Source organism: Xenopus laevis, chromosome 6L (genome assembly GCF_017654675.1).
Source record: "Xenopus laevis strain J_2021 chromosome 6L, Xenopus_laevis_v10.1, whole genome shotgun sequence".
Taxonomy (NCBI): Eukaryota; Metazoa; Chordata; class Amphibia; order Anura; family Pipidae; genus Xenopus; species Xenopus laevis.
In genome coordinates, this window is record NC_054381.1 from 20,886,039 (window position 1) to 20,899,248 (window position 13,210).

General features: G+C 40.8%; 1 protein-coding gene across 10 annotated transcripts in view; it reads left to right on the forward strand.

Moving 5' to 3' along the window:
* The window catches only part of pard3.L (par-3 family cell polarity regulator L homeolog), a 417,717-nt gene that overhangs the window by 311,978 nt on the left and 92,529 nt on the right, over positions 1-13,210 (forward strand). For 9 of the 10 annotated variants that reach the window (XM_018267171.2, XM_018267175.2, XM_018267173.2 and 6 more), the window contains one exon: positions 727-981. In XM_018267171.2, the coding sequence (XP_018122660.1) occupies positions 727-981 (255 nt within the window). Of the gene's footprint in view, positions 1-726; positions 4,790-13,210 lie in introns of those variants that run through there. The other variant, XM_018267179.2, reaches the window with a different exon arrangement.

Below are 13,210 nucleotides of genomic sequence, written 5' to 3' on the forward strand. Positions count from 1 at the left end.
AAATTAGTCCGAAGGTCAAAGATTAATGTTCTCTGTAGACAAATGTTTCCTCATTAGCTATTGCACTGTCTTTGCCAGGGATACTGCCTCAGTGTTCCAAACAATGGACTTCGGACTTTGAAGTCTGTCTTCAATTCTTTTAAAATTACATTGTATCCTTTGAGTATAGCACTAAATCTTCCTTGCCCACCAAAACTTAGCTTTGGAGCTCCTTATGGTCCTTAAGTTACCTGATAAGATATAGAGAGTTGCATAAAATGAAAATATATAGATCCCCAACCAGTGGCTCATGAGTAACATGCTGCTCTTCAACGTCTTGGATGTTGCCCCCAGTGGCCTCAAAGGAGGTGCTTATTTTTTAATTTGTGGCTTGGAGGCAAGTTTGGTTGCTTAAAAAAACAGGTGTGCCACCAAACAGAACCTCCTTTTGGCTGCCAGTCACACTCATAGTCAATCTCAACCTTTATTTGGCACCTCCTGGAATTATTTTTATGCTTGTGTTGCTCTCCAACTATTTTTACATTTGAAGGTTGCTTATGGGGAAAAAGCATTGGGAACCCACGATATACATGGAAGGTTGTTGTTAATTAGATCCTTATATTTATGGGTGTCGTCTTGCCCTTTAGACCATCAGTAAGGGTCAATGTCTTAAAAAATCCTTTTTACACTGAATTTCTCTCTAATACTACCTTTGCATTTATATCTTCTTCCATGTTTCATTTACAGAATACAAGCAAAGACGCGAGAGCTCCGGGAAAGGCAAGCTAGAGAAAAGGATTATGCGGAGATCCAAGACTACGCTAAAACGCACGGAAGCCTCGAAGAGTCTCCCTATGCTGGGGCTGGACTGTATGACACTTGTAATAGCGGCACACTACATTTGAACAACAGGCCCCAAAGTCCAAGGGATGGAAAGCAAACAGAAGCACTCTATGCTCAAGTAAAGAAACCGAGAAGCTCAAAGCCTTCACCTGTAGACAGGTAGGCACCAGACATGAATCAATTCTTGCTCTTGAACTGTACCCTCGTAATGCACATTCTTTTAGCTGGTGGTTGTGAATCACTGGCTCTTGACAGCACAATTCACATTGCCCTTAACTATTAAGAACACATAAATCTTTTGTAATGCACTGATGCTTTTTTAATGATCCTAAACTTATTGATGTCTCTTCTTGAAATAAATTCTTGTATGGGAGAAACCTTTTAGTTTGAGTCACATCAGCACTAGATCTAGTGGCGTATGGGTCTTTAGCATCTCATAGATGCTCTGGATGCTGCATCCTTGAACGGAAGACACTTTGTCAATTTCTCCAATTAAAAAAAGACTATGAATGACAGATGAAATGAGGTAATATAGCTTTAAAAGGATACTGAACGCAGAAAGAGTGATTGACTTGTTTGGATTTTCCAGTTGCTTTCATTTTCTTCAGCTCTCCTCCACAAAAGGGATTAATAGATGAGCAAGAGTAGAGCATTTATAGGTAAATGCCAGCACAATTGCATACAGTCATGTTAAAGGAGAACTTAAAGTTACCAAGGAAGTAGGGTAGACATGCTACACATTATGTTTGAGGTTCTGATCAACCCCTATACTTAGCTTCCCATGAGCTGCTCAGACTACACTGAGCATGTGTGTGTCACTGACACTTCCAATACAGATCAAGATGGGGTTCTCCTGTGAAGGCCTGGATCATTACTGTTAGAGAGATGTTGAACCTTTAAGCAGGTGCAGTAGCTACACTATATAAATAGAACATTTCTAACCATTGTTGTTTTTTAGTGTTCAGTTCTCATTTAATTCCAGCTTTCAGTTAAATGTGATTTAATTTTTCAGGTGATATTTATTCACAAAAATAATTTTTTTCCTTGATGTCTTTTCTCCTTTCTCCTTTCCCTGATGTATTACTAATTGTTAACCTCCTCAGCCCAATGGCACGCCTTGGGCATATTAATAGTTGGCTTAAAACCAGTTTAAAGGTGGAATCCATGGGTTTTTTGTCAATGAATTCCCTTGCAACAGCAATTTCTGGTTGTCCTAATTAGGAGCGTTGTCTCCATTCAACCCCGGCAGTATGGGTCTTGTCTTTGCCTCTAGATGTCAAACATTTTGAAATTGTTTTGGGTTTTCTGATCTTGCTCGGAGACAAAAGACTGCGGAGCGCATCTGCTTGCAGCTATATTTAATTGGACACTCGCTAAGCATTACATTAACTCTTAGGTGAGACCTAAGGCCTCGCTTTCAAAGGGTTTCTTAGAATGCTGCAAGAGCCAGATATCATCCCTAGGGGCCATACTAGCATGCTATGGTGCGTTTTACAGTTTTTCTAACTATACTTTGCAATTAGTTTAGTGCCTAGAGTAAAAAATCCAGTAGAACAAAATCATTTTACTGTACTGCTGAAAATGTTACTATTACGTTGTATTCCTACAAGGAGGACACACACTTAACTATCTCTGCTACACAAAAATTCTTACTTGATTAGGGTCAGTGGATGAGCCCTTTAAGGTTCATCCAATGAGCACTTCTGCCTGGGGGAATGGCTTCACTGTGCACTTTGTGATGCATAAAAATCTGGAGTGAGGTGCCCATCACAATGTAAGGGGATAAATTTGACCATTGTACTTACCGCCTGCTCTAAGGACAAGGTTTGATATTCTCCTGTGTCCTCTCTTGTTCTATAACTTGCATGCTGCATGGAATGGTTGGGTGCAGGATGGGACGGGGCATTGCCTTCTTGCTTTCCCCCATGTTCCCCTCATGAATACAGAACTGGGTGTAGAGCCCCGCGGCAGTTTTTCATACATGGAATGCAGTGTGCAAAATGTGCACAAATGGCCTAGAAGTCTAACAAAGGCAAAGCTGCCTCCTTGAGCCCCTCCAAAGAACAATTCAGTGGATTATTGTCATTTCCCTATTTTAGTTTTGAGGCATTTGGCATCACCGTCTTACCTGGCAGAGATTTTTGCTGTTACTTTTATGAGCGCGCAGCAGTGCCATCAACCAACATTTCCCTGACTCTCAAACAGCTAAATGATTCTGCTGGCAAAGCCCTTTCGTGGTGCCGAATGTTCCAAAGCAAGTCATAAATGAAATTGACTTCGTCACATCAGGTGCTTCCAGAATGATCCGCTCTGAGCCCAGGCGTGCGTTCATTGCCCCTGAAGGTGTTATTTGCTTATGTTTATTACACGCAGGCAGAGCACATGTAGCGTTACTGATGTTTTGCATCGGGAAAAAGAAAAACACAAGCTACTGGTCCATAGGGTTTTCCATCTAAACACTAATGATACAGTGCAGTCCTTTCCGTTGGCTGTGGCCTGGACTTCTTAGCGGGAGATGCGAGGTTACGTTGGAGACAGAAGTGCGATTTCTGCCGCTACTCAATCAATTGGCACCTAGAGTGCTTTGTCCACAAAAGTATAATTGAAATAAAATGGGCTTTAAACTGCAGTAAATCTAAATAGCCTGCAAATAGTAGGCTAACCACCCCTAGCTTTCTGAGGATGCTTTAATGGACACATAAATACCATAATCATATGTTTTTTTTGTGCACATTTGGCCACTGTTGGGAAAATGCCCATTTTAAACATAAGACCTTCAGTGAACTGTATTTTTCCATACTGCAAGTGCAATTCATTCATGTCAATGGGAAATTGTTTGAGAGTAGAAAAGAAAAGTAGGTTTCCCAGAATGATCTTTTGTATTGCTCATGCCCTTCACTCATACATCAACCCCCCCGTCCCCCCCAAATGGGATCTCTGTGATTTAACGATCATGTAAAAAGTATTAATCAGGCAAAATGAACAAATACTGAAAGGTGACAAGTCACTGGGTTGTCCTAAAGGATCGTCCAATACTGTAGAGGTGACTTTCCAAGCAATAAGGGATCAGCAAATAGCATTTAATGATCTAGTAAGATTAGAACAAGGGCAGCAAACATCCTATGGTTACTATATGGGGTGACTTATACTTCTGCATCTGGAAGGCCTTCATTGTACGCTACTTTAGTTTCTCCTTTTATTTCTCCCAACCTTTTTTGCTTGCTATTCAGCACTTTTGAAATCCCAGTTCCTTATTATGTTGATTCACATGTGCTAAAGAGGACAATTATGCCCCTCTGTTGTTTTGTTAAAGCCCATGTACCAAATTTAGCTTAGACCGTTTAAGACCATAAATTTAGCTTAGACCATTTATAAAAAAAAAAATAAAAACCTGAAAGTGCCAATATTTTGATCTTTCTCAAAAAAATATGCCAGTGCCCTCACCCTACTGTCATGGTAGGATCTCAAAAGATGATCAAAGAATACAACTATTAACCTGGCCATACACATACTAATAATATCATTTTGTACTTATTGATATGGTGTATGATGCTCCTCATAAGTTCTGTTTTCCTCTGGCCCATGGGCCCATCAAATTGATAGGGTACATGCTCATCCCATGTATGGCCACTTTTAGGCTCATGGGCAAGATCTGTTTTGCAATTTGTGTCCCTGCAGCTTCCCAATATCCTCCATCGTGTTTGCCATACTTTTTCTTGTGCCGTGTTGGACTATTCGCGTGAACCTCAAAAGCACTAGAAACAGACTATTTCTAATTACAGTAAGGATGCTCTTAGGGGGTCTTTGTGGGCACTCGGTAATTGAGCATGCAAGCCACAAGTCATAATCATGCCACTTATTTTTGCAACTACAGGTATGGGACCTGTTATTCAGATTGCTCAGGCTTTGGGGTTTTCCGATTGAAGGATCTTTCCATAACTTAAGTCTACTTGGAAATCATTTTAACATTAGTTATACCCAATAGGATTGTTTAACCTCCAATAAGGATTAATTATATCTTAGTTGGGATCAAGTACAAGGTACTGTTTTATTATTACAGTGAAAAAGGAAAATCATTTATATTTTTTTTAATTATTTCATTAAAATGGATTCTATGGGAAAAGTCCTTTCTGTGATTCTGAGCCGTCTCCAGACAATGGATCCCATACCTGTATACCATGAGCTAGTGGAGGGACTATCTCAGATACCTTTAATGAAGCTCTAGGCCCTTGAAGAATATACACCAAGGCACATTATAGTGGTTTCTGGTGTCCCATTACCCTAGAGTACCTTATGCCACATACTCTTTTATTTTTCTAGTTATCACCTTTGCACAGGCTGGAATATGGGCTGCACTGAAGCTGTTAATAAAAAGGCAGATCATTATAGAGTTCCAGGATGCTGTGGCTATACAAGATCACTGTAGCAGAAAGGAATCCTTGTAGGAAATGCTTATGTTGCTGCGATTAGAATTATCTGTTGTTCTTGCTTATTACAAGACATTCCAGCACTAATTTGCTCACAGGAGACCCTGCCGCGTTATTTATGTATTTCCAAAAAGCATTGTGAGCATATGTACGTGTGTGTAATTACTAAGCGGCCTCTAGCAAATGCTGAAGAATGGTTCACAGCCTTGCAAATGAAGGACCATGTTCATAAGGGATATTGGAAATTAAAGGCAACTCGTTTAACTGACTGGACGTAACTGCTAGCCTGCAAACTTTCCCTTTCCAAAGAGGATGATAATTGTAGTGCTGAAGCAGAATGGCATCGGTTTATGGTTCTATTATGTCTCTGTCCTTTGCGGTCCCCTGCTGATCCTGACTACTGTACATGGGATAGAAATTTATTTTATGTGAAGGCCAAATAGAGGCAAAGCCTAACGCATTTAGTGCTTATAGTGGTCACTTATGTATGGGCTTAAGGCAGTCTTCCCCACAGGGCCGGATTTACTTACCAAGCGCTCCTAGGCCGGCTTTGTTTGTAGCCCCACTCCTTCCTTCCTCTTCCCGTCCTGCTCCCTCCCCTTCGCAGTATCTCTCTCCTTCCTGTGCTCCGGGCGACTGGCGTGTGGGAGATTTGCAAATCTCCTGTGTATGTCCAGTGCCCATAACTAGGCAGCTGGGCGGCATGCCACTCCTGAATTCCACCCTAGGCCCGGGCCTTTGTGGCCTTGGCACAAATCCGGGCCTGGTTTTCCAACCACTGGCTAGTGAGCAACATGTTGCTCACCAGCTCCTTGGATGTTGCTCCTGCGTCGTCAAAGCAGGTACTTATTTTTGAATTCCAGGCTTGGAGGCAAGTTTTGGTTGTATAAAAACCAGGTGCACTGCCAAACAGACTCTCCTGTAGTCTGCCAGTCCACTTAGAGCAGTGGTCCCCAACCAGTAGCTTGTGAGTAACATGTTGCTCTCCAACCCCTTGGCTGTTGCTCCCACTGGCCTCAAAGCAGGATCTTATTTTTTAATTCTTGGCTTGGAGGCAAGTTTTGGTTGTATAAAAACCAGGTGTACTGCCAAACAGAGCCTCAATCTAGGTTGACAATCCACATAGGGGCTACCAAATGGCCAATCACAGCACTTATTTGGCACCCCAGGAACATTTTTCATGCTAGTGTTGCTCCCCAACTCCTTTTACTTCTGAATGTTGCTCATGGGTTTAAAAGGTTGGGGATCCCTGACTTAAAGGCTACCAAATACCCAATCAACCCTTATTTTGCACCCCCTGGAATTGCTTTCATGTTGCTTTTGCTCCCCCACTCATTTTGCATTTGAATGTAGCTCACAGGTAAGAAAAGTTGAGGACCCCCGGCTTAGGGAGTTCCTTATGCATAGGGCACCACTCCACCAGTTCCTTGCTATGTTTGATGATATGCCATTTAAAAACCATAACTCCCAACAATTTTGAAATAGAAAGAGGGACAAAAGATTTTCTGTGTGTATCGCGGCAATTTATTTGGACCACGCCTGTTTCTGTGGCCACACCCCTTAATTACTTTATTCATTTTACAAAATCTGACAGGTTATGGAAGTTTGAACACATTTCTGTGTTTTTTTATATATTACAGTTAATGAAGGTGAATTGTCCTTTAAGATGTGAGTCTAAGTTCTCCCAAGAGACCTGCTTATCTTAAATTGTTACAATTGCTTCTTTGCTTATCTTAAATTGTTACAAACATATCTATAAGTGCACCAGTGACCAAACTGGTTAAGGATTCCTTTTGTTGCAGAAATAAGAAGCTAATGTATGGCATTGATGGTCATGACTGCCCAGGAATTCTGAAATACATATTTTCTCCCTTAATTTACAACAGAAATATGTCCTGACTAATGGTTTGGACTATGTGACCCAAATCATGACATTTCAAGTGCAAGTCGGATGCCATGTGAGGGGGGGAGGGGTACTGTTCCAAAATGTTGCAAGACTTGAAATTGACGGACAAAGGTTAAAAAATTGTGTCTGGGCTGGCGCCATTTAATTTATGACAATTAAGATAAACAGTGATACATTGGCTGCTGGAAATAGAATAGCAAGGCCACTTGTTAGTGATGATGTGCTGCTGGAGGAAATGCACGACTAGTGAATTCTTCCTGTGTCACTGAATCCTCTAAATAGAAACTTGTTTTTTCTTCTTGAAAACTGACAGCAGTAGAACAATCTCGTTACAGCCTAATTAGCTTTTTTTTTTTTTGTTTTGTTTTTTTTGGGTGCAGGAAACAGTTTAAAGGACATGTAACAGAATCTAAATCAGCCCTATTTAAATTTAACAGCATTAATACTTCTAACCCTCTGTATTTACTTTGCCCCTTTTGGCTCGGTATATCATTCCTGATAAATCGGTCTTGTATCGGTCTTTTGTCTGAGGGCCGCATTTTATCCAAATAATCCAAATTTTAAAAATGATTTCCTTTTTCTTTGTAATAATAAAACAGTATCTTGTACTTGATCCCAACTAAGATATAATTAATCCTTATTGGGGGCAAAGCCAGCCTATTGGGTTTATTTAATATTTATATGATTTTCTAGTAGATCTGGTATGAAGATCTAAATTATGGAAAGAAGATTCAAAGTCCCGAGCATTCTGGATAACAGGTCCCATACCTGTGTATATATAAAGAGGGAGAGAAATAACTCATTATTTATAAATAGTATCCTATTAAATATATGATTAAAGTATTTCAATGATTTTTCTAATTCCTTGTTCATTTTGTTAATTTGCAATTCGTTTTTATTTTTTAACTGTAAACTGACTTACTTTATGTTGCTAGATCACAGTTACCGTATATACTCGTGTATAAGCCGACCCGTGTATAAGCCGAGGTACCTAATTTACCTAAGAAAACTGGAAAAATTTATTGACTCGTGTATAAGCCTACCCACGTGGCGGCCATGGGCGCCGCCATTTTGAGAGCGAACGCCGGCAGGGAAGGACGCGCCGCCCGGAGCTCCTGGACCTGCTCCGGGCGGCGATCACACAGACAGTCCTGCGCTATGGGAGAGGGAGGTGTGTTGGGGCCGCGGAAGGAGCGTATCTGCGGCCGGTGAGGGATTGGCTACGGTATGACCCGCGTATAAGCCGAGGTCGAGTTTTTCAGCACATTTTGGGTGCTGAAAAACTCGGCTTATACGCGAGTATATACGGTACCTTTATCTCCAAACTTTTTTGTCCTTTAATTGTACCATTCATGGTTCTGGACTACTTACAGATTGGTGCAATTTGTGTGCATTAATCAAAAGTATTGTACTGTTTATTAATATGTGAATTCCAGTTAATAACAACTTCGTATTAATATGAAGGTTTAGCTGGTAGCGGAGGACGTATTCATACCAATGGCACTGTGAAAAGATTCATCATGCTTACAATGGAGATTAATGGTAGGGGCGATGTGGAGATTTGTCTCCTGCTATAAAAAATTTTGATTTGCCTCCTTTTCAAAAATAACTCAAATCGTCGGTGGTAAAACCAACATATCGATCTCTTCTTCCGAATTTCCCTCGGTAGGAAATTTCGTGCAACTTCGCATTATATTCGTCTTACAGCCAGTGATTTTAGTTATTTCTAATGGAAACATATTTTAGGCAGATTTGTCGCCCACATTCGTGCATAAATAATTGGGCAGTGAGTGATGGAGAGATTTGTTGGCCGCGATTAAAAATTCAGGATTGTGAGCGACAAATTTCCAGAATACGTGTCTGCATTGGAAATGACTGAAGTCACTGGCGGTGAAACAAAAGTGTCACTTTGTTCTCCTGAAGTCACCATAAGTTGCCTCGAGGGGAAACTTTTGACGACTTTGTGATATTTTGGTTTTACCGCCATCGATTTCAGTTGTCCCCAATGGAGACACGTTTTTGGGTGATTTGTTGCCCACAGCCGTGCATAAATAATGGCACAAATCTCCCCATCGGCCACTGCCCTAAGGGAAATAGAGGACTGAGGTAGGTACAGCTCAAACATGAGGTTCAGCCAATGCTCTTGTTGAGTGAGTTTTGCAATTTGGCATAATTGGTCTTTTTTTTGCAGTGTTAAGTGATGGCAGGAATGAGGCACCCACAGGATATTTGCAAATAATCAAGCCCTTATTGCAGTGAGGTCCACAGCTTCTAACAAAGAGTTCTTTATCTTCTTGATTGACATTGGGATTGTCCTGTCGAACTGCGGACCTGATAATCACATTCGCCATTCTAGACTCATTTCGTCATGTCTGTTCATGATTAAAACCAAGCAACACTCAACTGTTACCGTGGCTTACATTGATGGCATCAGTAGGCACGTCGCCAACAATCTTGGACCTGGCTGAATCTAATAGTCATTGTCTGGCTGACTATTTAAAGTGGAGCTCAGTATTTCTCTGCAGAGAGAGAATACTTTAGGCTTAGGTTAAGGAACCTATCCTCTTACATGAAGCACATGGAATGGAAAGCAAGATCAGGAATTCATTTGCAACACATGCTAAGTTCCCCTCAAGGAAGCCCACAAATGGCAGTGAGCAATGTGTGTTATGGAAAACTCGTTTGGTGGCATGTCTCAATCAAGGTGAAAGCTCCTATTTAAACTGAAACAAATGACTTTTCCATCATGTCCAAATCAGGCAAGAAAACGGCCCCAAGCAACTTGTTCCATGCAGGAGAGATGAAGATAAAGTACAGCTGCTCTTAACCAGCTAATGTCTTTCCATAATTGTTTTTTACTGGAAGAACCAATCAGACGACCTTGTTCACATGAGTCACTTCACTCATCAGCTGCTTAACTCATAGTTGTTTTCCTATTGGTCGTAATATAATACAGACACAGGCCCGAAGCTAATCAATGCAAGCGAAACTCATTCCAGTATGTTTATACAAATTAAGTTGATCAAACAAGTGAATACTCACTCACTGAGGTAGTTTAGAAAACCTTAGTGATCTTAGTGACATTATGCCGGCAAGTTATGAGCCTGTTTTGTGCACAGGACTTTCATTATAGGCATGTGTATGAAAACTGCTTCCTCCTTAACATGGCTTGATACTTCTTAGTAAACTGCAGTAGACATAACCAATTGGTCTGTATACACAATAACCTAAGCTGATGTTATCCAACATTTTCCATATGGCGGGACAATTATGCTCCTGTTCGTTAGGCACCAAGCTATAATGAAATGATGTCGTACCAAGCTCTTGAGAAGTCTGAGAGCCATAAAAAAAGCTCACAGATGCACTTTGGACCTGCAGTTAGGACAGCCTTGATCTTCGACGATTGTCTGGACCAGGAGACCCCAACCTTTTTTCTTTACCCATGAGCAACATTCTGATATAAAAGGAGTATGGAAGCAATACAGGCATGAAAAATGTTCCTTGGGCTGCCAAGTACTGTGATTGGCCATTTGGTAGCCCCTAAATGAGACTCTGTTTGGCAGTACACTTGGTTTTTATGCAACCAAAACTTGCCTCCAAGCATGGAATTCAAAAATAAGCACCTGATTTGAGACCAGTGGGAGCAACATCCAAGGGGTTGGAGAGCAACACATTAATTGCGAGCAACTGGTTGGGGATCACCTACTGTTCTGTATATATGGGCACATATTTTGCTTTGGTAATGGGGCCTGACTTAATAGATTATGGGGCCTGGGTAAAAACACGCTCTGCTACATGTAATCACGCTGTAGCTTTAGGTTTGGGAATTTTTGGTGACTAATATGGCATTTGTTTGGTTCTTCATTAATATGCATGGGTAATATCTTGAAAGCATTTCTCCACCTTCTTACAATGGCTGTGCACTATAAAGTAATTGGTGAAAGGAGTGATAGAGAAGGAGCCCAGCACATTGGATCAATCAGACTGGCAGATTCCCAGGCGTAGCGTGTAAAAAGCAAATGTACCTTATCACACAGTCTCTGACATCCCCAGGATTCTGCAGCTTTAGTGACATTAAGGCAGTTACAGTGGAACTTAATAGGCAAGTTTCACTCCGAGCTGCTCAGATGGATGTACTGAAAGGAGTAGCAAGCCTTGAAGGTTATCACCTTAATTAATTTCTCATTGAAAAGATATGCTTCTGTACCTCAGAAATTTTTAATTACACAAAGACTAGCAAATATCAAGTCAAATAATAGTCTCACTGTGTTCTTTAATTTCTATTTAAATTGTTTTCCTGCTTTATCGCTGACGTCTCCCCCGAAGTGACCCCCATCACTTTGAAAAGGATCAATATGTAAGAAAAAAGGCATAATATTAGGCAAATCAAAGTGGCTGTGTTCCTTTTAATAATACTCATCTTGTCCTGCATTCTCTGGGCAATACACGTTATCGTGGCTTAGAAGTCAGAGTAGATGCTCACATTACATCAGTCTCATTGGTTAATGCCACACTGACAGTTAGATGGCTTGATGTGCCTTTATTGAATGCCACTGGCAGCTGGAGAAAGACTGGGGACAACAAACTTTGAGAAATAATTTCTGATGCCGTAGGAAGGCTTCCATCAATTGGCTGAACCATTGGCTGCAGATCATAGTGCAGATCTGGACTATACATATTCTTGATTCTGTAATGAATTGGTCACTCGGTGGGAGTTTTGCTAACGGTCAAATGGGCACCTGGTGTACCATTGCTGGGATCATATTAAGGCAAAATCACGTCCTTTTAAGCTGTTGTACCCATTATTGTGGCTTGTGCCATAGTGGACTATTCTGTTATTTTTATATTGTATCTGCTGCCTGCTGTGCCCCAAAGCCAGCGTTGAGTGCAAGTCATATGATTGTCTTTCTATTAAAGACCAAATGTTATGTGCATTTGCTTGTCAACTTTGATCACATCAGATTTAAAAGCTTAACATATATATAGGCGCCATTGTATTGTATAACCTTTAGGCCGGCACATATGGAAATCTGACCTTAAAGTCTTCATTGCGGAGGCCTCTAGATGCCTGCAAAAAAGCAACCAAACGTGCTGAAGCTGATTTAATTAGCCACAGATCTGTGGGTATGATTCAAAGGTTGCGGAAATCAAAAAAAAAAAAAGGCTAATTTATATTTCATCAATAATCGCTCGCTTTAATATTTCATTACAGCCTGCTAATTCTTCAGACCACCTTCTGGGCCCTGATTTATTATGGCAGCAGACATGATTTCATATTTCTCCTGTTCATCGCTGAGCACTCTGTAGACAATGCTGAGATTATTTCTAAGGGCTGTCAAGTCATTAATTAGTAGAGTTTTTTTTTTTGCTATTGGTAACGAAAAGAAAGCAGTCAATTTTAGGTGCAAGCTTTTGTCTACATTTTCCTGTGCTGTTATGTCATGGCCTTCAAAGTCAAGTTCTTAATGAAATATACAATAGCCGGCAAGGTTTATCAAACAATGAGGGAAGACTAAACTGATGCTCAGGGGGTTCATGGTTTAATGTAGTTTAAAACAATTCACAGCTAGTTATATTTGCCTTGTCTTAATTGTTATTTCTTGTGGCACTTCTGTTTGAAGACAGACAAATGAAGGGAAGTGTCACCAAAGAGCTAATCTTTAACTAGTTTGAACACCCTGATTAACCCTAATTGTTATCTGCCCAATCCTCTACTATAAAGGGTTCTCAACCTTTTTCACCCATGAGTCACATTCAAAATGTAAAAAAGTTGGAGAGCAACATAAGCATGCAAAACATTGCTGGTGGTGCCAAATATTGGGCTGTGATTGGCTATTGGCACCCCTCTATGTGGACTTGCAGCCTACAGTATGCTCTGTTTGGCAGTACACATGTTTTTGTGCAACCATAGCTTGTCTTCAAGGCAATAATTCAAATATAAGCACCTGCTTTGAGGCCACTGGGAGCAACATCCAATGGGTTGGAGAGCAACATTTTGCTCATGAGCGACTGGTTGGGGATCACTGCCCTACTAGATATTGGTCTTGTAGATCAT